Source organism: Agelaius tricolor, unplaced genomic scaffold, assembly GCF_023055355.1.
Source record: "Agelaius tricolor isolate 1412-34295 unplaced genomic scaffold, bAgeTri1.0.p SCAF_3, whole genome shotgun sequence".
Lineage (NCBI taxonomy): Eukaryota > Metazoa > Chordata > Aves > Passeriformes > Icteridae > Agelaius > Agelaius tricolor.
Window position 1 is genome coordinate 68,302,008 of NW_027269263.1, and position 26,842 is coordinate 68,328,849.

Here is a 26,842-nt window from a genome sequence, read left to right on the forward strand (position 1 = left end):
CTCAATAATCCAAACCTTTCCCAAAGAACAGCCAATGAAAAGCTGGGACTCAATAATCCAAACCTTTCCCAAAGAACAGCTAATGAAAGGCTGGGACTCAATAATCCAAACCTTTCCCAAAGAACAGCCAATGAAAAGCTGGGACTCACTGTCAGAGCATACTGGGGTTATCAAAAGCACATTTAGTTCAAAAGTTCAAAGAGAATTCTACAGGAAGGTGTGAGGTGCCCAGCAGGAGATTACAAGCAAGATGTGCCAGAGGAAAGCCCCACAACACCACTTGTTTGAAGGCAAAATGGTACCACTGAACACTTCCCTCATTTTTACAGCATTCCCTAAAAACCCACTCCCAGCTCAGGAGACTCTGATCTGACCTGCTGTGGTTGCTTAAATTCCAAATATGTCAAGAAGCAAGCTAACAAATGAAGACAGGATTCCCATCCACCCTGAGAGACAAAATGAGTTTGAATACTTTGATTTAAACTGATATGAACCGATTTGCATGATCCCAAACCACTATTTGTTTATAAAATTCCCCTCCCCTCCAAAAATAGAGGAAAAACCCTCAAATAGAAGAAAAACCCTCTTCAAATCCAAAGCACACCACTATTAATGCACAAATGTACCTCTCCCACAGCTGGTTCCTGCAGCTGCAAAGGGAGCAGAGTGTTGGAATTACCCAAATTTAGGATGCACTTTTCTTTTTAGCTTAAGGGACAGTTTTTAGTGAATAGCAGATACTAAAATAAACAATCACATGCATGGCAATGATACAAATTCCTTCTAACAGGGGCATGGATGCTGCTAGAAAGTAGGAAAGAGAATTTAGCAACTGCAGGCTTTAATTAGAAGGAACTCAAGGAGGAGCAGTTTTAATTTTGTGGAGTATTCTGTAGTACCTAAATGTTATAAATAGAAATATATAGAGAAATACTTCTTGGCCTTGCACAGATCAAACCCAGCTCTTAATTTTGGGAAGCTCAGAGCCAAAAAATGATCCCAGATCATTCCCAAGCCTGTCCCACCACTGCTGAGGACAAAATCCAAACTCTTCCCAGCTCCAGAGTCCCATCAGCTCAGCGTGGATGGAGCCAACCCCTCCAATTTCATGATCAGCAATCCAACATTTGCATCCAAACCTCTTCATGTCAACCCAGATCACAGACTATTTTTAGAGCTTGCATGTGGTATCACTTGAGCTCAGCCTTACTCACCCCAAAAAAGAATTATTTAATGAAGACTGGCAAGATTCCACTTGGCTGTTCAGGAGAACACAAGTCAAGGATCATCACTGCAAACAACACCATGTGCTAGAGTTTCTTACTATTTACTCCTAATAAGGAATTTGGAGGGGGTTTCTGAAGGTTTAGGGAAGCAAAGGAATCAAAGCTCTCCTCAGCTCCAGCCCCAGCTGGTGGAAAGGCAGATCCAGGCTCTGGGAGACTGAACTGATGTTTTGCTGTTATTTCTCAAAGAAGTGACTGATGCCAGTTGCAGGATTACTTGGATAGATTAAACCTTGATATTTCTAATTTTCAAAGGAAAAAATAATTCTGCAACAGTTTGAACCCTGCTTCTCTATGAAGGTGGCAAAAAAGACAGAGTTTCATCCACTTAAATGATCTATTTTAGTGTTCTCCCTGTCCCTGCATTAAATTTTCCACAGTAACTTTACATCACTGTGTAAAGCACACAGACACACAAAAAAAAAATCCAGACAGATCCAAATGAGCAGCATAAACCAAATGCAGGACAGCAAAGCACACTGTGGATTTATTACTGCCACTTATTTCCTAAGAGCTGCAACTCACTGCAGGCTTTGTAAAGGCCTAACACCACACCATCATCCCCAAACCCTGGTGATAAAACCTTCACTGAGCCTCACACTAAAAAAAAAAAACACCCCAAACCAACCAGTTTTGCCTTTCTAAAGGTGCTAAATAATATGTTCTAACAAGCAGGCACTTTTTTCCTCTCTAGCAAAGGTCAACTACAGCACTCAACACAAAGCACCACAAGACACTAACTCATTATTATCCAAATATTACTCTCCAGAGCAATATATATTTAACTATTCTCTTCAGCTATAAAAGGCCCCAAACCCCTGTTAAGTGACCACAAAAATCAAAGATATTTTGGGCAGAAGCAGCGTCCAGAAAAAGCAATCACCAGTTAAACACTTCGAGCCTCGCCGCTCGCGTGGGCGACGATTACTCGAGGGAACTGAAGGTTGTAATCTTAAGAGAAAGCAAAATAAATGCCAATTTTTCATTTGGCCATGAAGTTATTTAAGAAAACAGGCTTGGATTCACTCTGCTAAGCCACAAAGGCCATGTGTGATTCTACAAATCTTGGGTTGGGATGAGGTCGAGCCACTCTTTTCATAAAACAGAATCAGCAGGGCTGCAACAACAAATTCATCAATCAAATGATTCAACAATCAAACGTCATCAACTCCTACAAAGAGAAATAATCCCACTGAGAGTGTGCTGAGAACCAGTGGCCACTGCACCTTGCTCTAATATATCTTAGTCTTAAGATATCTTAGTCTTAAGATTTCTTTTTTTAAATACTTTTCTTGTTGTGTTTCTCTACACAATGATGTTATTGATGTATTTATTGTAGATGTTGTCATCAACTCCAACCAAGAGCAATAATCCCACTGAGAAGATGCTGAGAATATATTTTAGCTTTAGGAAACCTGGATGATTTTTTCTTTTTTTAAAATACTTTTGTTGTGTTTTTCTACACAATGATGTTATTGATGTATTGTAGATGTTTTGGAGTTTTACTTTTTATTAATGTAGTTTGGATTGGTTTATGGTAGATGGTGGGGTTGTGTTTTTATTTTTGGGGTGGTTGGTTTTAGGTGTACTGTATATTTTTTTAGGTAAAAGTAAAGTGAGGTTTGTATTAAAGGAATGGAGAAAAATGTATTGGTAATGTTAATAGGGGTATGTTATTTTGTTGTTCTGGATTCTAGTTTATATTGGAGTTTTAACATGTTTGGTATAGTAGTGTTTGATGGTGGAGTTATTTAAGGTATGGTAGTTCACAGTTAATCTTTCTTTTTTAATAATAATCATTTTAATAATAAATTTATTTTTAATAATAAAAAAGTACTGTTTGGTATAGTAGTGTTTAATGGTAGAGTTATTTTATTTAAAGTATGATATTTTACAGTTAATATGTAAAAAATAATAATGTTAATGATAAATTTCTTTTTAATAATAAAAATAAAATAGTACTGTTTGGTATAGTAGTATTTAAAGGTGGAGATATTTTATTTAAGGTATGACAGTTTAGAACTAGTATTTCTTAAAATTATAATAATGTTAATAATAAATTTATTTATAATAATAAAATAAAATATTTTAATAAAATAATAAAATAATATATTTTTATTATTTTATTAAAATAATATTTTAATAAAATAATAAAAATAAAATAGTACTGCTTGGTATAGTAGTGTTGATGTTGGAGTCATTTTATGTAAGGCATGATAGTTTAAAGTTACTATTTTAATAATACTAATATTATTAATAAATTTATTTTAATAATAAAATAATAAATGTAATTTTAAATAAAAATAAAATCATACTTTAATAGCAATATACAATGTGTTACAGAAACATTAAAACAGAATGTCCTCAACATCCTTTGTGGCACCCAAGAAAAGAAAATGTTCCCCATACCAGGACCAGGTCAGGAATTAGAGCTGGAGGGGTGAGTTGTAAATGACAACACTCACTTTTTTTTTCATTATTCTCATTATTTAAATTATTTTTCAAGTAATTTTTCACTGCTTGCTGGTGGGTGTTTCCCTCAGGCTGCTGTAAGACACGACAGCAAAGATGCTCCAGGGCTGGAGCCCCTGGCAGAGCTGGTGGTGCTCACCTGGAGAAGGGAGGGATCCAGGGAGAGCTTCCAGCACATTGCAGGGCCTGCAGGGGCTCCAGGAGAGCTGCAGAGGGACTGGGGCCAAGGCCTGCAGGGACAGCACCCAGGGAATGGCTCCCAGTGCCAGAGGGCAGCCAGGGATGGGATCTTGGAAGAGCCTGGAGCTGCTCAGGGCTGGAATGGGCCCCTGGCAGTGCACTGAGGATGTGGAAGAGCCAGCACAGCTCTAACTCCATCCAGGACTTCTCCAAGGTGTGGATGTGACTCAGGAAATGCCCATGGCAGGGTTGGGGACTGGACCCTTCTCTCCAAGCCTTGACTCAAGAGCCACCACTGGGCTGTGACCTTCAGTGGTCACATCTTCCATCAAAGTCAGGAACCTCCAAGGAATTGGGAGCTTGCAGGAGGAAAACCTTGGTGAGAGCTGGAGGATGAGCCAAACTAACAAAGAACTAATTGCAATGAGGACAGAAGAGAAATAACCCAAACAAACTAAAAAAATCTATTAATTCCTATAGAATCACAGAATCACAGAATGACCAGGTTGGGAGAGACCTTCAGTGCCATGGAGTCCAGCCCAGCCCCTGGCACCCAGTGCCACATCCAGGCCTGTCAAACACACCCAGGGCTGGGGACTGCACCACCTCCCCGGGCAGCCATTGCAGAACTTGATCCCCCTTGCTGGAAAAGCTTTTTCCTGCTCTCCAGCCTGAATTTCCCTTGGCTCAGCTGGAGGCTGTGTGCTCTGGCTGTGTCAGTGCTGCTGGAGAAAGAGCCCAAGGGCAGCTGAGCCCAGGCACCTCGTCACTGACATATTTTATGAAGAATCCTTTTGCCAGGATTTTTTCTCCTGAGAAGCTGGGAATCTTCAGCTTCTCCAGGTTTTGCTACTTTAGAAAGTGATTTGGAGAATTGATTACCCAGGATGTGAATTGTTTTTAATTAATGACCAATCACAGGTCCAGCTGTGTCTGACTCTGGTCAGTCACAAGATTTTCTTATTCATTCCTTTCTAGCTTTCTGATGTCTCCCTTCTCTTTCTGTAGTATAGTTTTAATATATTGTTTTAATTTCATATATATCATAAAAAAATAAATCAGCCTTCTGAAACATGGAGTCAAGTTTCTCATCTCTTCCCTTGTCGGGGTTGCCTGCAAATTCCACAGCACCTTTCAGGAGCTGCAGAGAGCAATGGGGGCAGCCCTGAGTCTCCTTTTCTGCAGGCTGAGCACCCCCAGCTCCCTCAGGGGCTCCTCTCAGGCTTTGTGTTCCCAGCCCCTCACAGCAGCTGGGGCTGCCCCTGCATCCCTGCAATGTCCAGGGCCAGGCTGGACACTGGGGCTTGGAGCAGCCTGGGACAGTGAGAGGTGTCCCTGCCATGGCACTGGATGGTCTGGAATGTTCCCTCCAACCCAAACCATTCCCTGGATCTGTGAGGGCACCAGGGGAACAGTCTGAGGACAAGGCAGAGGATCCTGATGGAAAGCTCAGTGCCAGCTCACAAAAACCTTTCCAAGGCCTCTCCTCACCCCCTCCCTGTGCTGGCAGCATTAATTAGACACTGGCTTATTTAACAGAGCTTCACTCTGCTCCAAAAAAGTCATCCTTGTGTTTTATAACCTCAGCACAATTTTCAAGCTCCTATTTCTTTTTGCAAGGTCTTCAGGTGGTTTGGTAAAGGGATGCTTTTAAGTCAAAGCAGCTCAAGTTTGACAAACTTTAGATTAACCACTCACATTTCTCCCAGTTAGGTCGTGCCCCTTGATTTCAATTTGCTCTCACTAAAGTTTTCTGCTAATTGCTGCTGAGTGAAGAATTCATCTTGCTGCTCCTGAGGCTCATCCTGTTACAAAGGATGGTTTGAGAGAAGGAAAATAGTTCTGCAACCTGGTGATCTTTGCCATCATGTTGGGGTTTTTGGGTTTGTTTTGAAGGGGCTTAAATGCAACAGTGTGAAATAACCCTCAGAGAACAGTCATAATTTAGGGGAAAATGAATCCGTGATGGGAATTGTAAAAGAAACAACATTTTTTACCACAGGCCTTTCCTCCTCCTCCTCCTCCTCCTCCTGGCATCATTTGTGCAATCAGGTATAATTTTAGTGACCTCTTTCATTCCATACCAACAGAAAAAGCCTCTCTGGGGGTGCTGCCACTAGAAACCAGCAGGATTTTCTCACCTTCATCCCACTCCATGGGAAAGGTGAGTCCACTTAAAAGCTGAGGAGGGAATAAGTGCAGAAACCCCCCTTAAAAGGTACAGGGAGTTCATAGAGACAATAATGAACATAATTACAGTTAGTTATTGTTTGCTCTACTCACAACCCTACTTTATAATGCTCCTGCCAGCAGAGCTGCTTTATGGGATGTCTTTTTCATGCAGCAAACCTTTTCATAAATCAAAGCCTCAAAGCAATACCAGGCAGTTTCTCCTGCAGCCTGTTTGAAAATAAAAGTTAACACCGAGCCCTGGCTGTTATCAATCTTCATAAATGTGTCCATGATACAGCAAATCTGTTCCATATTACCCCAGCTCTGCTCCTAATGCATGCACAGGAGCAAACCCAGGGGCTTAATGGAGCTCCTAAATGCCTTGGAAGTGGGAGCCACGCTAAGTGGCAAGGGAAGTTTGAAAGGAATAACTGCTTTTCTCATTTCTTTCCATGCAGGATGAAATTATTCCCCTTCCACCTTGAAAAATGTGTATTGTGCTACAATAGACAAAATAGAGACCCCAGGAAAACGTGGGCTGTGTTTAAGGAACTGCAGTTGGAAGGGGAAATTATCAGGATTTCAGGAATTTCTTTTAGCACAAATCTGTGGGACTGAGGGGTTTTATATTCAGGTAGTGAACTGAAAATCTGACAGAATTAATAAACTTATTGCAGTGGCACCCATACCTTCTGAAGGAGGAGAAGGGGGACCTGATCTGTGTTAATTTGTATTTTCCAGGGCCTGCAGGGGCTCCAGGAGAGCTGCAGAGGGACTGGGGCCAAGGCCTGCAGGGACAGCACCCAGGGAATGGCTCCCAGTGCCAGAGGGCAGCCAGGGATGGGATCTTGGCAATGAGGAATTCCTGGCTGGGCTGGAATTGCCAGAGCAGCTGGGGCTGCCCCTGCATCCCTGCAGTGTCCAAGGCCAGGGTTTGGAGCCCCCTGGGACAGTGGGAGGTGTCCCTGCCATGGATGGGGGTTGGACAGGATGGGATTTAAGGTCCCTTCCCACCCAAACCATTCTGTGATCCTGTGATTTAACCACTTTAAAGAAACCATAATCCTCATTTTACAAGCCTTATTTGCTGAGCCTGACAGCTCTTTGCAACCACGATTTGAGATTATTTCCCCAAATATTTACTGCCCACTTTGCCTTTAAACAGTGATTTCCCTCAGGTGCACTCCAAGCAGAATGGCTGTGGTGTATTTTTGGCCCTGATTTTCCAGCACTGCTGGAAAGGAGATTAAAATAAAAGAGGGGAACCACATGTCATGTGGCAACAGAGATAATTTGTAATTCATTCTTCACCCTGTACCCTGGAACAGGTGAATTCTCCTTAAAAAAATCCCACCAGCAGCTCTGGGAAATATTCTCCCTTCCCCAAAGGCAGGTCTGTGCTGGAGGCTCCCAAGTGAGATTTGTAGGATTTGATCCTACAGATGGCTTGGCCTCATTAAAAACATCCTTAGAAAAGGTATTTGTAAATCTCAGCCACAAAAGATTAGGAAATACAGAACAAATTAATAATAAAAAGGAGCTGCTGTGGGGTTTAACCTCCCAGCTTTAATGCTGTAATTGGGAAATCTGTGACTGGTGTTCAGAGGAAATCCCAACAAAGCATAAAGTATTAAATCAAGAGGCTTTATTCCTTGTTTGGAATAAACCTGGGCAGGGAGGAGTCAGCCAGATGTGCCCTGGAATGCCAAACACACCAGGAGGAGCTGCTCATGACTCAGGAGCAGCTCCCAAACCTGCAGCCAGGGCAGGGATTGTCCCAGTGAGGACATCCAGGAATTTCCCCAGCACTGGGCTGATTCCCAGTACAATTCTCAGTGTAAATTATATTCCTAATATAATTCATTTATTTATGAATAAATAAACTTTTATACATAAATCTCCAAAGGAGAATCAGAACCAATTCTAGGAGACCACCAAGGGGTGAGGGCAGAGTTTCACTTGCTTCTTTCACGGGGAAGTCTTTCAAATGACTTTGTGTTTCTCTGTAAGCAGAAAATGCTTGAAAATGGAGAAGCAGAAAATGCAGAAAATGGAGAAAAGCAGCAGTGGTTGAACACATTTCTCTTTCCAACACATCCACCCTGAACAGGAAAAAGACCTCCTAAATAAGGAAAGGACCTGCAGACCATAAAATCACAGAGTGGTTCAGCTTGGAAAAGATCTTAAAGATCATCAAGTTCATCCAGTTCCAATTCCCCTTCCACAGGCAAATTTTCCCCCAGAGTTATCCCAGAATATCCTACACAGTTATCCCACAATATCCTACACAGTTATCCCAGAATATCCTACTGAGTTATCCCAGAATATCCTACACAGTTATCCCACAATACCCTACACAGTTATCCCATTCCATCCTACTGAGTTATCCCAGAATATCCTACACAGTTATCCCACAACACCCTACACAGTTATCCCATTCCATCCTACTGAGTTATCCCACAATACCCTACACAGTTATCCCATTCCATCCTACTCAGTTATCCCCCACAACAATATCCTACAATAATTATCCTCTTCTACCTGTCCCCCCTCCCAAAAAATCTTTTATTTTACATATTAATTCATAGAAAACTTAATAAAAAATCCTACTCCTGACTTGGTACTTTACAAACATTAATTTTAAGATTGTTGTCTTAATTTTAAGATTGCTTTTTTAATTTTTACACTGCTTTCTCACAGAGCTATCTCACCATATCCTATACAGTTATCCCACTCCATCCTACACAGTTAATTTAAAATAATTCTATTAATTCATAGAAAATTAAAAAAAAAATCCTACTTCTGACTTGGTGTCTTACAGACAGTAATTTTAAGATTGCTTTCTTCATTTTAAGATTGATTTCTTAATTTTAAGATTGCTTTCTCACAGAGTTATCCCACAATATCCTACACAGTTATCCCCCCACAACAATATCCTACAATTATTATCCTGTTCTACCTGTCTCCCCTCCTATAAAATCTTTTATTTTACATATTAATTAATATAAAATTTAAAAAAAAAATCTACTCCTGACTTGGTGTCTTACAGACAGTAATTTTAATATTACTTTCCTAATTTTAAGATTGCTTTCTCCATTTTAAGATTGCTTTCTCACAGAGTTATCCCACAATACCCTACACAGTTATCCCACTCCATCCTACTCAGTTATCCCCCATAACAATATCTTACAATAATTATCCTCTTCTACCTGTCCCCCCTCCCAAAAAATCTTTTATTTTACATATTAATTCATAGAAAACTTAATAAAAAATCCTACTCCTGACTTGGTGCTTTAGAAACATTAATTTTAAGATTGCTTTCTCCATTACAGAGAGTAAAGGATCTCACTGTGGGAAAAGCTGGGGATAGCCTGAGGGGAGATTTAATGAATGTATCCATGATTTCTAGAAAGGGGGAAAAAAAAGATTATGCCAAAGATGGAAAGAACTGACTTGCCCTCTTTATTAATGTGCTAAATTTTGAATAATGGATTTTAAAAGTTAATGTAACTCTAAGCACACTGTCAGAGCTTCAATCCTGCCTCCTGACCAAACAAGCACGTTGAAATTTCACATCAGAGCTCAGAGATGTGATGAAAACACATCCCCATGCCCAGATTCTCTGAGAAAGACAAACACACAAATATTCCACCAGGTTCCCCTTTGTTCCAGCCCCAAATGCACAATTCATGTTTTATCCAGCCCTTGCTCCTAATGGACTGCAGTGATCAAAGAAACAAAGTTAAATACCTGAGTGGCTGCAGGGAAACCCAAACTTGTCATGGCTGAAGCGACAATCACACATAAACAAACTGCAAATGCCTTCAGGGAATTCTGAGAGTCCAAAGGATCACTGGAGAAGGGCAAAGGATTCTCTGATTTGTTTAGAGGTGCAGAGCAACTGAGATAGGGCAGCTGCTGCCCACCAAAATCCCCTCTTTAAACAGGAACTGGGTGATTTTTAAGGTCCCTGGGTCAAAGCACAATCTCTTGTACAGAGGAGCAGAAAATCCAGATTTCTTGAGTGAGCTCTGCTCCTGTAGCCCCTAGCCCACCAAAATCCACTCTCTAAACTGGAACTGGGTGATTTTTAAGGGTCAAAGCACAACCTCGTGTACAAAGGAGCAGAAGGTCTAAGAGAATTCTTGAGTGAGCTCTGCTCCTGTAGCCCTCAGCTTTGTTCCTGTAGCCCTCAGCCCACCAAAATCCCCTCTTTCAACTGGAGCTGGGTGATTTTTAAGGCTCTTGAAATAAAGAACAATCTCTTGTACAAAGGAGGAGAAATTCTGAGAGATTTTTTGAGTGAGCTCTGCTCCTGTAGCCCCCAGCCCACCAAAATCCCCTCTTTCAACTGGAACTGGGTGATTTTTAAGGTCCCTGGGTGAAAGCACAATCTCTTGTTCAAAACAAAGTCGAAGAGAATTCTTGAGTGAGCTCTGCTCCTGTAGCCCTCAGCTTTGCTCCTGTAGCCCTCAGCCCACCAAAATCCTCTCCTTAACTGGAACTGGGTGATTTTTAGGTCCCTGGGTCAAAGCACAGTCTCGTGTACAAAAGAAAGTCCAAGAGAATTCTTGAGTGAGCTCTGCTCCTGCAGCTTCACCTCTGCTCCTGTAGCCCTCAGCCCACCAAAATCCCTATTTCAACTGGAACTGGGTGATTTTTAAGGCTCTTGAAATAAAGAACAATCTCTTGTACAAAGGAGGAGAAATTCTGAGAGATTTTTTGAGTCAACTCTGCTCCTGTAGCCCCCAGCCCACCAAAATCCCCTCTCTAAACTGGAAATGGGTGATTTTTAAGGTCCCTGGATCAAAGCACAAGCTCTTGTACAAAGCAGCAGAAGGTCCAAGAGAATTCTTGAGTGAGCTCTGCTCCTGTAGCCCTCAGCCCACCAAAATCCCTCTTTCAACAGGAACTGGGTGATTTTTAAGGTCCCTGGGTCAAAGCACAACCTCTTGTACAAAACAAAGACCAAGAGAATTCTTGAGTGAGCTCTGCTCCTGTAGCCCTCAGCCCACCAAAATCCCCTCCTTAACTGGAACTGGGTGATTTTTAAGGGTCAAAGCACAAGCTCTTGTACAAAGGAGCAGAAGGTCCAAGAGAATTCTTGAGTGAGCTCTGCACCTGTAGCCCTCAGCTCTGCTCCTGTAGCCCCCAGCCCACCAAAATCCTCTCCTTAACTGGAACTGGGTGATTTTTAAGATCCCTGGGTCAAAGCACAAACTCTTGTACAAAGCAGCAGAAAGTCCAAGGGAATTCTTGAGTGATGTCTGCTCCTGTAGCTTCAGCTCTGCTCCTGTAGCCCTCAGCCCACCAAAATCCCTCTTTCAACTGGAACTGGGTGATTTTTAAGGCTCTTGGATTAAAGAACAATCTCTTGTACAAAGGAGCAGAAAGTCCAAGAGATTTTTTGAGTCAGCTCTGCACCTGTAGCCCTCAGCCCACCAAAATCCCCTCTCTAAAGTGGAACTGGGTGATTTTTAAGGTCCCTGGGTCAAAGCACAAGCTCTTGTACAAAAAAGCAGAAAATCCAGGAGATTTCTTGAGTGAGCTCTGCTCCTGTAGCCCCCAGCCCACCAAAATCCCCTCTTTCAACTGGAAATGGGTGATTTTTAAGGTCCCTGGGTCAAAGCACAAGCTCTTGTGCAAAGCAGCAGAAAATCCAGATTTCTTGAGTGAGCTCTGCTCCTGTAGCCCTCAGCCCACCAAAATCCACTCTCTAAACTGGAACTGGGTGATTTTTAAGGGTCAAAGCACAATCTCTTGTACAAAGCAGCAGAAGGTCCAAGAGAATTCTTGAGTGATGTCTGCTCCTGTAGCCCTCAGCTTTGTTCCTGTAGCCCCCAGCCCACCAAAATCCCCTCTTTCAACTGGAGCTGGGTGATTTTTAAGGCTCTTGGATTAAAGAACAATCTCTTGTACAAAGGAGCAGAGAGTCTGAGAGATTTTTTGAGTCAGCTCTGCTCCTGTAGTCCCCAGCCCACCAAAATCCACTCTCTAAACTGGAAATGGGTGACTTTTAAGGGTCAAAGCACAAGCTCTTGTACAAAGCAGCAGAAAATCCAGATTTCTTGAGTGAGCTCTGCACCTGTAGCCCTCAGCTCTGCTCCTGTAGCCCCCAGCCCACCAAAATCCCTCTTTCAACTGGGACTGGGTGATTTTTAAGATCCCTGGGTCAAAGCACAAGCTCTTGTACAAAGCAGCAGAAAGTCCAAGAGAATTCTTGAGTGAGCTCTGCTCCTGTAGCTTCAGCTCTGCTCCTGTAGCCCTCAGCCCACCAAAATCCCTCTTTAAACTGGAACTGGGTGATTTTTAAGGTCCCTGGGTCAAAGCACAATCTCTTGTACAAAAGAAAGTCCAAGAGAATTCTTGAGTGAGCTCTGCTCCTGTAGCCCTCAGCCCACCAAAATCCACACTTTAAACTGGAACTGGGTGATTTTTAAGGCTCTTGGATTAAAGAACAATCTCTTGTACAAAGTAGGAGAAATTCTGAGAGATTTTTTGAGTCCGCTCAGCTCCTGTAGCCCCCAGCCCACCAAAATCCCCTCTCTAAAGTGGAACTGGGTGATTTTTAAGGTCCCTGGGTGAAAGCACAAGCTCTTGTACAAAACAAAGTCCAAGAGAATTCTTGAGTGAGGTCTGCTCCTGTAGCTTCAGCTCTGCTCCTGCAGCCCCCAGCCCACCAAAACCCACTCTTTAAACTGGGACTGGGTGATGTTTAAAGGTCAAAGCACAATCTCTTGTACAAAGCAGCAGAAGGTCCAAGAGATTTCTTGAGTGAGCTCTGCTCCTGCAGCCCTCAGGTGAATCCAAGCCCTGAGTTAAAGAACTGAGCAAAGAAAAGAGTTGATTCAAAAGGAACTGGGTTTGGGATGTGCAGGAAAAACAAGAGGCTGGAAAGATTTGTTGAAGTCTCTTCCCAGCTGCAGCAGTGTGACTGCGGTCACAAGGGTTTTCAGGATGAAGAAGAGACGAGAATGTTGACTCCATGATCAGAAAGTTTGATTTATTATTTTATGATATATGTTACATTAAGACTATACTAAAAAGAAATAGAAAGGAAAAGGTTTCTTCAGAAGCTAGCTAAGCTAAGAATAGACAAGAATGAATAACAAAGATCTGTGTCTCAGACAGAGAGCAAGAGCCAGCTCTGCCATGAGTGGTCAGGAAATCCAAACATCCACAGGAGACCAATCACAGGACTACCTGTTGCATTCCACAGCAGCAGATAACCATTGGTTACTTTTGGTTGCTGAAACTGCAGCTTCTCACAAGGAAAAATCCTAAGAAAGGATTTTTCATGAAAGATGTCTGCGACACAGCAGCTCTGTGCACTCAGAATCTGGGCTGGTTTCAAGCTAACAGGGGTGACAGCATCACTGCCATGCTGGAAAGCTGCACCTCCACCTGGCTGGTGGAGTGAAATGTGTTTGAGATCACACACCTCTGCTTGAAGCACTTCAAAAACCTCTCCTGGGGGCAGCACAGCTGTGTGTGAAGAGGGGCAAGAGCAGAAGGAGGAATGAGACCTTTGGGTACCTCTGTTGCTAAGAAAGGCTGGGTGGCTGAGCTGAGCTATGGTGTTTAATTCTCTAATTTCCAGCATCACTTACAAACAGCTCACACCTCTCTAAGGGATGTCAGGAGGAACTTGGGACCATCATCCCCAGACAGAACACATGACAAAAAAATCAAGGATACCACCAGCAACAGCATCATCAAGGCCAACAAGCTTGCAGTGATTCTCTCTCCTGACAAAGCACCACTTCTATTTGCTGTAATTGTAAAAGAAAACATTAATTCAGGAGGTTTCTGTGCAGAGCTCACTGCCCTTGGCTAAGCAAAAAAAAAAAAAAAAAAGCTGAACTAAAGGCACAAAGCCTGCAGGAATTTTTGTAGCTTCCTATTTTCTGTTACTGACAAAACAGTAGGTGGTATTTCATAAATAACTGGTAATTTGTAGTTTTAACTTTAGGTTTTAAAAGCAGCTGCTTTTAATTCAAGGCCAGGATGGAGCAATTTGGTCTTGGGAAGGTGTCCCTGCCCATGGCAGGGGGTGGAATGGGATTTTTAAGGTCCCTTTAAGGGATTTTTAAGGTCCCTTCAACCCAAACCATTTTGGGAATCAATGAGGTTATTTAAGGTACAAACTGGAAGTCTGGCTCTGCACAAGGAGAAATAAAGCAGAAATTCTTTGCCTGGCTCTCAGCACCACAGATTTCTATGTTACAGAGTTATGTGAATGCACCAGGATGGTGACTGAAGATATTTGCATTAAGAAACTATCAACATTTTTAATTTACAGGCAGTGCAAGAGCCCTTCAAAAGTCACCATATGTGCCCCAACATCAGAAGGGTAACGAGGACAGGGAAATAAAGCCACACTTCCCTGGACTCGCTCCAAAGTCATCAATAAAATGCTGATTTTCTCTCTACCCTGCTTTTTTCCCCCCTCAGTGTCCAGAGAATTGGCACCACTGCTTTGTGAGACAATTATACCTGAATATCCAAGTGTTGCTGTTATTAATTTACTGTGGTTTCATTATGCTCCTTCCCAGCTTCACAGATCACAACAGCATCAGTCAGAACACCCAGGAAATATTGGGAACATCTTAAATATTCCCAGCTGAGCATCAAACAGAACTTCATGGGGGAGGTGGAACTGGATGATCCTTAAGGTCCTTCCCAGCCAAACCACTCAGTGATTTTCTGATGGTAACAATGCCTTAGATTTTATTTTCAGTTAACATTAACGACCTGGGCTTTGTGATAGAGAAATCCTAATTAAAGGAAGATATTATATTGGTGATTTGTCATTTATTCCCATTCATTCTATGCAAATTGATGGAGACAATCATGTCCAAAAGATTCATAATAAAGGAATAAAGCCCCTTTAGAGAGGCTCAGAGATTCTGAGATTAATTGTGGAGGAGCTATTTGCAACTGCACAAACAGAGTTTTTGAAGAAACAGTCTCAAGTAGTTTGACACAAATTTACACCACACATCCACAGTAAAAGTGGAGGAGCCCAGACTTGGGACCTAACTACAAAACTGTACTTTTTCTGTACTTATTCTGGATGTGTAATTCAGAATAAACACCCAACACTTCCAGCTGCATCCTTTGGATCACAACTGTCACTGTCCAAGCAAACTTTGGGGAATTCATTCCAGTATTGGGGGGAACCTCACCCCAAACTGCTCAGTCAATCCCCCAGGAGGATTTGGGGTTTCCATCAGTCTGGATGGCTGGGAATGAAGTTTTTCCCAAAAAAACCCAGCAGCAAGAAGGAATCCCATGCTGCCCACAAGACAGCAGAGCAGGAGAGGAATATTTAGGCAGAATATTTAGGAAAAAGCACTGCTGCACAGCTATGAATTCTAAATACACCACCAGAAATCAAAACCCACTGAAGATAAAAACATTTATTTTAGGCTGCCTTTGCCCTCTCTGCTTCTTAAATGAATAATGAAGATGTCACTTGGCTCCAGACACCACGGGGGAATAAAATGTCACCGCTGCAGCTGCCGAATTTCCCGCTCCCAGCCCTCCAAATTAAGGGAAAAAACCCACAAAACAAAGGGAGAATTTGATTAGGAAAAGTTCAAATCTTTGCCCAAAGCCCAGCTCTTCCTGTAACGTTGCATTCTTCTCTCCTTGTGTAAACTCCTCATTAGAACAGAGCCATGTTCATAATGGAATAATTGGGGTTATAATGGAACTGGGGGAAGATAATTCCAGCTTTAGGAGGGGCAGCATGGCCCTGTAATGTTGTTTTAATGTGATTTGGGGACTGCAGGAACTGCCTGAACCTGCTCATTTAGGATTTGATCAATGGGAATTAGGCTGGTAAAGAGATGAAGCATTTGATAATTCCCAATTTGATCAATGTGAATCAGGGCTTTGGTGGAGATAAAACATTCCTCATGGATATTTGGAATATCAGTTTAATGCAGGCAGCAATAGGAACTGCAGACACAAGATGTGCTAGGTCTCCGATCCAAACCCATGCAGGGTATTTGTATTTTTCCCCTTTTAATAAAGTTTAATTATCCCTAAAGACTGATGAAGGTACAGTTGATGTAATTTCAGGGATTAAATGGAGGAAGGAAAATCCAGGAAATATTTAATATATAACAACACCGTCCACTTCTTGCTCTGGGAAGTGATGCAGCTTAAAAAGTGGAAGAAATTGAAATTATAGCACTAAAACTGGGTACCTAATTCTAGACATGCCTAAAATAAAGTCAGACTATTTGCTAGTAATACCACAATTAGATCCATTAATCTTGCACTTGGAACCTGCAATCACAGGCAGCACATGGCTTTATGCATTAACAAAATTTAGCAGCTCAACCTTATTTAATTCTTCTTTTACAGCCAATTAAACAACTCTTTAAACACCACTGGAGCCTCTGTCCTCTCAATCCTCACATGCAATTAAACTGCACATGAGAAGTGCCAAAAGAGCATCTTCAGGTCCCACTAAATCATTCCTCATTTATCCATCAAGTTCCATAAAAGAGGCAGTGATAAAATAACACCTCCTGCACTGAAACCTTCAATAAAAAGACACGGTGTTGGAAAGGATTTTATGTAAGGAAAAACCTTTAAATTATAAATAATATTGGTGTTTCAGGCACTTCATCAAATCTGCCACAATTTATGTGCATATTTCAGGCACCTTTTTCTTTCCTTTTTTTTTCTTGGAAGGCAATGGACCAATACCAGAACCACAGATGTAAAAATTCCCAATAATTTTTAGGGAATTTGGTTTCAAGTGCAAAAACAGCACAGTGATTGCAGTACTGCTATTACAGAACAGTCAAATGGATGACTTCAATTTATACCTTTAGTTTCTAGAAAATTAGGAAAAGTACAATCCCATCAAGGGTTAGGAATGTGGTTCCCTTTCCAAATCCTCCTTAGTAAATATTCCTTGATTTCTGCACCCTATAAAATTATTTTCTTAATTTTTTTTAATTTCTAAATTTTTCTTAAATTTCTTTGATGCTCAGGACTGACCCCTGCTCCATCAATCAGCTCCATTTGTGCACAAAAAGGAACCCAAAGAATTGGATTTACTTAGGAAATCCTTCATGTATCAGGAGGAAAAACCCAATCCCAAACCCACCTCTGCCCACTAAACCCACCCAGAGCCCTTCAGCAAAACCTCAAATCCCACCAAAAGCTTCTTTTGGAATAATGCATGTGCAATGAGAAAATAATTTGATTTAGAAAGCTGAAAATATCCCCCTGTAACAGAGGAAGGAGATACCAGGTGGGAATTTCATCCCAACCTTCCTGGATTTCCAGACATGCTGGAAAACCCTGCAAATTATGTTTAAATCAGACCTTGATCAATGGTCATCCTGTTTAAGGGACAGATGAATTTAGTGCTCAATATACTCTGACCATTAAACACTACAAAATTTTTATATATACACCCAAGAATATTCAACAATTCCTGCTGTTTAGAGATAAAATGAGTTTTTCTTATACTTTAAAATTATATTTGTATCATTATCAGCAGCTCAGAAAGGATTTTTCTCCTCCCGCTCATCGAAAAACCAAAACAAAACACAAACCAGAAGAAAATCCCTCCACAAATCTACAAAAATCGTGGCAGAATAATTCATTTTTCTGCAGCATTTCTTGGTTAGAGGAGAGAATTGAGGTTGTAAAAAGTTCTGTGTCCTCACTAAAATGATAAATGGACCCTGGAGCCTGAGGGATGAAGCAGCCCAAAGGGAAGGTCCAAGGCCAAGGGTCACTGTCACTTTGATCCATCAATTACCAGATCTTCACTTCACTTTCTTCAGCACTAATAAAAATTATTTAATCTGACCTTCACTGTTGAGGGCAGAGTGAAATTCCTCATTTAAATCCTTCCCGTGGTGCCATTGTGATGCAAAGTTGGAATCTCATTTTTGGTGCTCCATCAAATCTATTTTTAGAATAATTCGTGCTTCTTATCAACTAGAAATTAATCAATGTGTACAAAGTGTGCATCCCATTTCTCTGCAGCTCATGGTTCCTATACCTTGGCCTCCAAATTCTCCCAAATTCCCTCCTTTCAACAGCCAGGGGGACTGATAGGATCTGTGAGGGAGGAAAGGGGAATGATTGTGCATTTTAATGGGGTAAGAACTCAGCCAGGAGAAAACAGGAGGGGGGACTCACTTGAAGCGAGCTGAGACTTCATCAGCAGCTTTTTGGTATTGCTCAGTGGTGACTTTGTAGAACTGGGCACTCTGGAAAAAAAAAAAGAAAAACAGAATAAATACAGATTTCAGTTAGCATCATTTACAGCCATGCTAAGATCTAGTCAATAAAGCTGATTTTGGATTTAAGTTGTTTCAAAAAGCTGTCAAAACTTAACCATAAAATGACAGAATTTCAGAAATCACTTTTTTTTGGGGGTGTTTTTTTTTTTTAGAATTAGTGTGTCCTGATTATGCAGAAGGAATGGCTCTTGGGGAAGAAACTGTAAAAGGACATGAGGCAAGAATCCCGTATTTAGCACAAGGTGCTCCTGGAGGCTTTGCAACTTCTTCATTAGAAATTAAACTCCAAATAGTGATTCTGGACTTCTCTGCAGTGCCCTGTTTGTGTTCCTCACACACATCTCCCCCCTGCCTCAGGGGTGGCACTCGAGTCAAGCTTCAAAATCCTACAATAAATTAACAGTAGCTGCAATTTCCCTTTTGCTCTTTGCCTTTAAAACGCACCTCTGAGGATTTACTGGAATATTCCAAACTCCCAGATTGCTTCCATCAGTTGCTAATTTCAGTTTTTAAAGCCAGGCAGCTTCAGAAGAGATTTTGCATCTCTCCTGAACCCAGGCATGGCTTTGACTCAGTTCTACAAAATCCTTCATTTCCAAAGTGCAGGTGAGAGATGCTCACCAAGCCACAGAAGTTTTCTAGGTGTGAAAATGATGTGCCAGGGAAGGCTCAGCTTTGATATTGGGAAAATTCCTTCGTGGAAAGGCTGGTCAGGCTTTGGAACAGCTGCAGGGATGGAGTCCCCATCCCTGGAGGGATCTAAAGCCCTGTGGAGGTGGCACTTGGGGACACAGCTCAGTGGTGGCCTTGGCAGTGCTGGGAATGGTTGGATTTGATGACCTCAAAGGTCTTTTCCAGCCTGAAGAATTCTGTGACAATGCAGGGTGAGATAAATCACTGGGATGTTGTTTTGCTCCATGTCTCAATAACACAGAGGTGGCATTTTTCAGGAGGTTTTTATAGCCTGGGCACAGCTGGACCTCAGCTGTAATAACCAAGGCACCTGGCTGCCCAGCTGGAGGGAGAAAGCAAAGTTTGAGCAGCTCCAAACTCCTCTGAAATCATTTTCCTGGGAGTGCTGCTGGCAACAGGGTGTGGAGAAGCAAAAAAGTTGTGCTGGCACTTGCAAGAACTCTGGTGTGGCTTTGAGTCATGGGCATCCCAGGGAGTGATGTTAACATGGCAACAAAACCCTGACAATCCCACACTGTGTGATTACATCAAAACCAGCTGAACCCTTCTTTTAACAACCTGGACTTTATCCTGTGCTCTGGAGTTATTGATGCCTCAATATTGATTTGGCATCTTCCAAATATTTAATTTGTGTCAGGCTGAGGGAGCTGGGATTGCTCAGCCTGGAGAGGAAAATGTTCTGGGGGATCTCAGAGAGGGCTCCAGGAGAGCTGCAGAGGGGCTGGGGCCAAGGCCTGCAGGGACAGCACCCAGGGAATGGCTCCCAGTGCCAGAGGGCAGCCAGGGATGGGATCTTGGCAATGAGGAATTCCTGGCTGGGCTGGGATTGCCAGAGCAGCTGGGGCTGCCCCTGCATCCCTGCAATGCCCAAGGCCAGAGTTTGGAGCCCCCTGGGACAGTGGGAGGTGTCCCTGCCATGGCAGGGGTGACATTGGATGGACCAAACCATTCCATGACTCCATAATACACATGGATGCCACGATCCAGTCCATGGGAAGCATCATTCCAATTTTAATTTTGGGTAAAATAAAGCAGTTTAGCTTAAGACATTGATGTATGGAAAAGAAATAGGATGAAAACATTTTTTAGGGGGGGAAAAAATGGAAAAGGCTGTAAGTAGAGAGATCACTCTTCCATAAAAGTCACAGATGACACAGGTCTGTGGTCACTGGGTGAGTAAACATGTCCTGAGGAATATTTATCATTTTATGAGCAGTGCAGGTCTCACTCCTGCAAAAACACTTCCTGAAATTCCAAAAGAGGCAACACCAACTACAAAAAATTGCAAAGAAAAACATTTTTCCTTCCCACTATAAGATTTCATCTACCAAGCCTCTTCCCTGCAAACAATAATCTCGAAATGTACCAAAATCAGTGAATAAAATGCCAGCTCCAGACAGGGGTAAAATTGTACTGCAGGGCTAATATTTTCTCACAAATGATAACAAATTGGGTAAGAGGCACTGCAGGCAAAGGTCAGGCCTGGATCAGCAGGAGCAGAGAGCTGTGCTGCACTCCCCAGTGCCAGCCCCACTCCTCATCACTCATTTGCACTCAAACCCAGCTTGCCACGCACCCTCATTTATTTTTTCATAAATCATCGTCGGCCAGAGAGCAAATGGAAGTGAAATTCTCCTCACACCAGTGACCCCCTGGCACTCAGCAACCCCAGGCAGGCCCAGGGGGATGGGATGGGACCCATGAGATGGGATGGGATTTGTGGGATGCGATGGGATCCATAGGAAGGGATGGGATCTGTGGGATAGGATGGGATCCATGGGATGGGATCCATGGGAAGGGAAGGGATGGGATCTGTGATATGGGATGGGATCCATGGGAAGGGATCCATGGGAAGGGATCCATGGGATGGGATCCATGGGATGGGATCTGTGATATGGGATGGGATCTGTGGGATGGGATGGAATTTGTGGGATGGGATCTGTGGGGTGGGATTTGTGGGATGCGATGGGATCCATAGGAAGGGATGGGATCTGTGGGATAGAATGGGATCTGTGATATGGGATGGGATCCATGGGATGAGATGGGATCCATGGGAAGGGAAGGGATGGGATCTGTGATATGGGATGGGATGGGATCCGTGGGATGGGATGGGATGGGATCCATGGGAAGGGAAGGGATGGGATGGGATCTGTGATATGGGATGAGATCTGTGGGATGGGAGGGGACGGGATCCATGAGATGGGATCTGTGATATGGGATGAGATCTGTGGGATGGGATGGGATCCATGGCATGGCACAGGGCCAGAATGACCGTTCAGCCTTGATTAAAATGAGCCCCAGTTCCTCAGCACAGGACCAACCAGGAGGGCTTGACACATAACTCAGATCTTCCAGAGAGGGTGAAACAAAGGCCAAGGTGAGGGGAAAGGAGTAGAAAGGTGCTGAAAAAGCCAACAAATATTCTCTGATGAAATCCAGGATAATTCAACAAGGTTCAGCATCTCAAATCTTCCCCTGCTCAATTCCCTGAATCCACAGAAAAAAGAGTCAGAGTTGAAACTTAAAGTGGAGGGCAGAAAGTGCCCACCTGGCTCATACCCACCTTGGCAGCTCATGGGGACACCACTGGGCACCAATGGTTTGCTTTAGCAGGTTCACAGTGATGCCTCAGGGTACAGCTTTTATATTTTTCACATTCTGTGCTGTTTTGGTGTGCAGTTCTGAGCTCCATATTATGGGATGGTGAGCTCTGTGCACAGAGCAGGGAGACAAAACAATTCCTGCTCCAGCTGGGCACCAAGGACAAATGACCCAAATCTCAGCCCAGGAGCACAAACCCCGTGGGCTGGAGAGAGAAAAACAAGCAGGGTGGGACTGCAGGGGCTAAAGCTGGAATGGGACAATGAACTGCAAGATGCAAATGGAGCAGAACTGATCCCAGGGAGAGACCCCGGGAGCGCTGGTGCATTTTGGGGCCATTTTGGTTCATCTTGGGTGCAGCCCTGGCTGGGCTCTGGTGCTGCCCAAGGTGCATCCATTGAGTGTTACCATGATATTTTCTGAAAAATCCCTTGGCCGGGATTTTTCTCCTGGGAAGATGAAAACCCTCAGCTTCTCCATGTTTGCTGCTCTGGAATGTGGTCTGGAGATTGTTTATCCAAACATGTGAATTGTTTTTAATTAATGACCAATCACATCAGCTGTGCTGGACTCTGAGTCAGTCCCAGGTTTTTATTATTCATTCTTGTTTAGCCTTCTGATATCTCCTTTCTCTTTCTTTAGTGTAGTTTTAGTATAGCATTCTTTAATATAATATAACATCATAAAATAATAAATCAGCCTTGTGAGAGCTTGGAGTCAAATTCTCATCTCTCACCTCGTCCTGGGGACCCTCACAAACACCACAACTGAGGAGATCCTTTTACTATATCCCTGTTTTATTCTTTAACTCCATCTAATCTCTGTCCTAGCTCAGATTCCCAAGGCATCAGGACGAGCCCACGGTGGGGCGAGCGTGGCCGGGGCAGGGCAGGGCTGAGATGATGAATGGTTCTCCATCACCCCCTGTCCCCTCCCAGGCCAGCACAGACTGGAATCTTATTGAGGCTGCCATTTGTCTTTCTTTGGGCCAGTCAATAAAGATGAACACAACAGTTGTAAGGATCGATTGCAATTTTTTCTCATTTTCAAGCATGAAGGAGCATTTCTGACATAAAAACAATATTTGGGGTGTACTTGTTCTGCTTTTTAATTGCAGTTCAAGTGATCAACTGAGCTGCTCTCTATGCCCAGAAGTTTTAATCCTACAAGCTATCAAGAAATCATTTGTTATCTTAGCTGAAGTGTGCTGTTTGTTGGCTCAGGTCTGTTATTGAAACTCCCTCAGATTCTTTTTTAGAGAAAAACTCTCCGTAACCCAGAGATGAAGTTTCATTTTCCAAGTCCTCCCTAATCCTTCAGATAAAAGTGCAGTGGTCATTTCCCTAAATACAGATTAAAAATGGTGCTGTAGCATCATTTCCTCAACTCCAGATAAAGGCAGGCATTTATTATTGGTTTATTATTAACCCAATCTGTGATTCCACAAAATGAAGGCGTGACCTGCAGAATGGAAATTCACTTCCCACCTGTCCAAGCTTGGAGCAGCCTGGGACAGTGGGAGGTGTCCCTGCCATGGCAGGGGTGGCACTGGATGAGTTTAAAGTCCCCTTCAAACCCAAACCCAGAGGTTCTGGCCCAAAGATAATGAAGATATTGCAGTAAAAATGAGTAACAAGTGGTGCCTTTTCCCTCCAAGTGAACTGAAAGAAACAGAGGCTGAATGAGAAGTTAAAGAGAATTTCCATTTCACTTTTAAATCCATCCAATTTGCCCTGATACAAACACAGAGCCACAGAAAATATAAATAATGCCATAAAGTCAGGAGGAGAAAAATGACATGTGGCCACTGGTGAAAGTGTTTTCACCACGTTTGCCACTGAAATCACTTTCCCTGAGCAAAAGTGGAAGCAGAAGCTCCTTAAAGCTGGAGGAATAAGAGGAGAATTATTTCTCTCAAGAGCTCTGATTTCAAAGGTCTGTGTCAGAAAATAAATCCCTGGAGCCCCTCAGAAGGTCAGTGTTTTGTCTGCATGGAGGAACTCAAAGCACAAGCACACGTTTCACTCTGGGCTGAAAATCTTCAGATTTGCAAGCAGGGAAAGTTCTGAGAGATCCTGTGTCATCCAAGCTGATAAAAGATTATCAAAAGAACCAGGAGAACTTGAGATCCCTCATTTAATTTCACCAGAGATGCTTCACCTATATGCACTATTTTATTAAAAATGTGGTGAAAACTGTTTTTTACTGCAGACAGACCACGACTGATTTTGGCATTGAATTCTTGCTTTTAAGCCCTTAAAGCCCTGAAGAGATTCATTAGGAGAGTAACATTCATGCAATCTATTTAATTTTTTTAAAAATTAAATTTAATAGTTACATAGTTAACAGTTGATTGGACAAAGAAAAAAAAAGACTTTTGACTTGCATACAAAAGAGACAAATCTGCCCTTTGCTTCAAGTCAGTGCTGGGAAAGACAAAAATGAGCCCAGCTTGACTCCAGCTCAGCTCAGCACCTGCTCCACCCACCAAAGGAACCAAGGGCTTGGGCTGTTTGGCACCTTTGAGAATCAGGGGAGAATTTTTAATTTAAAGACTTCGCTCTCCTTCTCATCCTCCCCCACGAAAAGACTCAAAGCATCGGCAGGCAAAGATTATCCTGTTCCCTGAATGGCAAATTGGGAAGTTTTCTGTGCCTTTTTAAAATCCGTTTCTGCTGCAGTTAAGCTCCTTTTCTCCCTTAATTGTACTTGTGGCCATTTCATCTCAGGATCTTTAACAAAGCCATTTGTGGATAATAGGGAGCATTTTGTTTTAATCATCCTGTTGACACAGAGCCTGAGATCTGAAGAGCCTCAAAAGAGATTTCCAAAGGCACAAGGAAATTGTTTCACTTACTTTTAGTCCAAACTCAAGACTGACCCAGGCTGCTCCAGCCTGGCCTTGGACACTGCAGGGATGCAGGGGCAGCCCCAGCTGCTCTGGCAATCCCAGCCCAGCCAGGAATTCCTCATTGCCAAGATCCCATCCCTGGCTGCCCTCTGGCACTGGGAGCCATTCCCTGGGTGCTGTCCCTGCAGGCCTTGGCCCCAGTCCCTCTGCAGCTCTCCTGGAGCCCCTGCAGGCCTGCAATGTGCTGGAAGCTCTCCCTGGAGCCTTCCCTTCTCCAGGGGAACATTCCCAGCTCTCCCAGCCTGGCTCCAGCCCTGCAGCAGCTCCATGGGTTCCTCTGGACTACAGAGAGAAAGGCAAGATTAGAAGAAATAAACTTGAAAACCTCCAGTCATGTTTCATCTTTGGAACTGCCACCAAGTGAGCGAGGAGAGAAGGAATTAGGGAAAAAAAAAAGACCAAAAAAAACCCAATAAAGCCATCAGCTGCTTTGTGCCTCCACCCCAGTTCCAAATTACATTAAATTACAGCTTTATAAATATGACCATTCCAATGGCATTTTCATTTGAGTTTAAAGCCTCTATTTGTGCCTGAATTGATTTTAATAAGCTATGGAAAACCAAGCATTTAACATCAGACAGCTTCCCAAGTAACACTGCATCTTCATTCTGCCTCCAAATGATCTATGGATGAGGGAATTTCTTCTGAAATGTCAGCACATCAGGCCTGTGCTTGAATTTTTAGATAAGTTATTCTTTCTACAAGTTCTGACTGCTCTCATTTGATCCAGCTGCTCTAGTCAGTCAATTGGTGCAGTTTTTATTCCAGAGATGAAACTAAGGATGTCCAAATCCACGTTCAGAGATCCTACATAACACTTAAGGCTTTTATTCTTGTTTTTAAACCCTATTAGGAGCTCCTTTTTAATGAGGGGACTGACTGACCTCACTGGGCAAAGTTCTGTGGCTCTGCCATAGGGCTGAAAATCAGGATTTTATGAAATTTATCCAAATGGAGCATCTTTGCACAAAAAAAATGGTCACTGCCCAAAGCAAGCCAGTTTTCCAATCCTGAACTACAGCATCAAAGGTGCCTTTGGGGAAGGACCCAACAAATCCCTCCCAGCACAATTCAGGACAGATCAGGGATTAAAGATGAATGGACAGAGCAGGGGATGAGCTTTTACAGCACAGGAGAATTTCTTATGTGCAACAAGTGGGAGAAGTGGCTGCAAGGAAGGGAGAGGGAATTCAAACTGAATTCAAAAAGAAGCCCCACAGAGAAAAAAAAAAAAAAAGCAAAGGAAGGAACCTGGGACTGAGCCTATTGAGGACACCCAGATAAGGAAGCTGAGATCAAGGCAATTATCAGGATTTTGGTGGTGATTGCACAGAGCTCCCTGTTTCAAATTTAAGTGCAATGCCCTCTCTTCTACCTTTAGAAAACTTCCAAGTGAAGTTTTGGAACTTCAAAACTTCTGTGTTTTGAAGTTGTCTGCTGTGTCCTGAGAGAAGCTGGGTCAGGACCAGGCTGTGCCTGTAACAAAAGGGGTGCCTGAACTGTCACAGACTCAAGGGAGGATTTGGGACACTTGAAACCACCCAGTGCCTGTTCCTACAGAGAAATAAAACCCAAAAAGTACCCAAAGTTGTTGAAAATGCCACACCCCCACACAAACAAAAACCTGGGAGGTGTCCCTGCCCATGGCAGGTTGGAATGGGGTGAAGTTTAAGGTCCCAACCAATCAGTGATTCCACAACACAAAGGAGCAACCTGCAGAATGGAAATTCACTCCCCACCAGTATTTGCTGGATTCCATGATGGGTTTTTGTCAAAAATTTCAGTGATATTCAAAGATGTCAAAGATATTCAGAGTGCAGCAAGCAGGGTAAAATACTTAACTCAGTTATCAGCAGAAAATGGGGAAAAAGAGAATGATTTTTGACCTTTTCTTTTGATTTTCAGTTTTTCAGGCACCACTAACTAATACCTTTAACTGCAACTATTAATGGCTCTGAAGTTTCTCCCCAGCCATGGCTCACTTCACTTTTCTGCCCTGCTAGAACATCGATCTCTAATTTGTTAACACTCAGAGCTGCCAAAGAAAATGAAAACCTTGGTGAAAAGGACAAATCTATTCCAAGTTCTTACAGCTATTCAGCCAAGCAGCTAATCTGCATGTAATTGTAGTAGTGGTATTAATACAAATGTGCTTAGGCTTAGAGATGCACCTGAAAATGCACAAGTGTATTTATGGCCCTTCCTGATGATGAGAAGCCTCATTTAGATCATTCCCATTTCCA

At 42.8% G+C, this 26,842-nt stretch overlaps 1 protein-coding gene across 3 annotated transcripts in view; it reads right to left on the reverse strand.

Moving 5' to 3' along the window:
• The window catches only part of CHCHD3 (coiled-coil-helix-coiled-coil-helix domain containing 3), a 147,333-nt gene that overhangs the window by 12,340 nt on the left and 108,151 nt on the right, over nucleotides 1-26,842 (reverse strand). For all 3 annotated transcript variants that reach the window (XM_071424193.1, XM_071424192.1, XM_071424194.1), the window contains one exon: nucleotides 18,291-18,361. In XM_071424193.1, coding sequence (XP_071280294.1) covers nucleotides 18,291-18,361 — 71 coding nt within the window. The remainder of the gene's footprint in view (nucleotides 1-18,290; nucleotides 18,362-26,842) is intronic.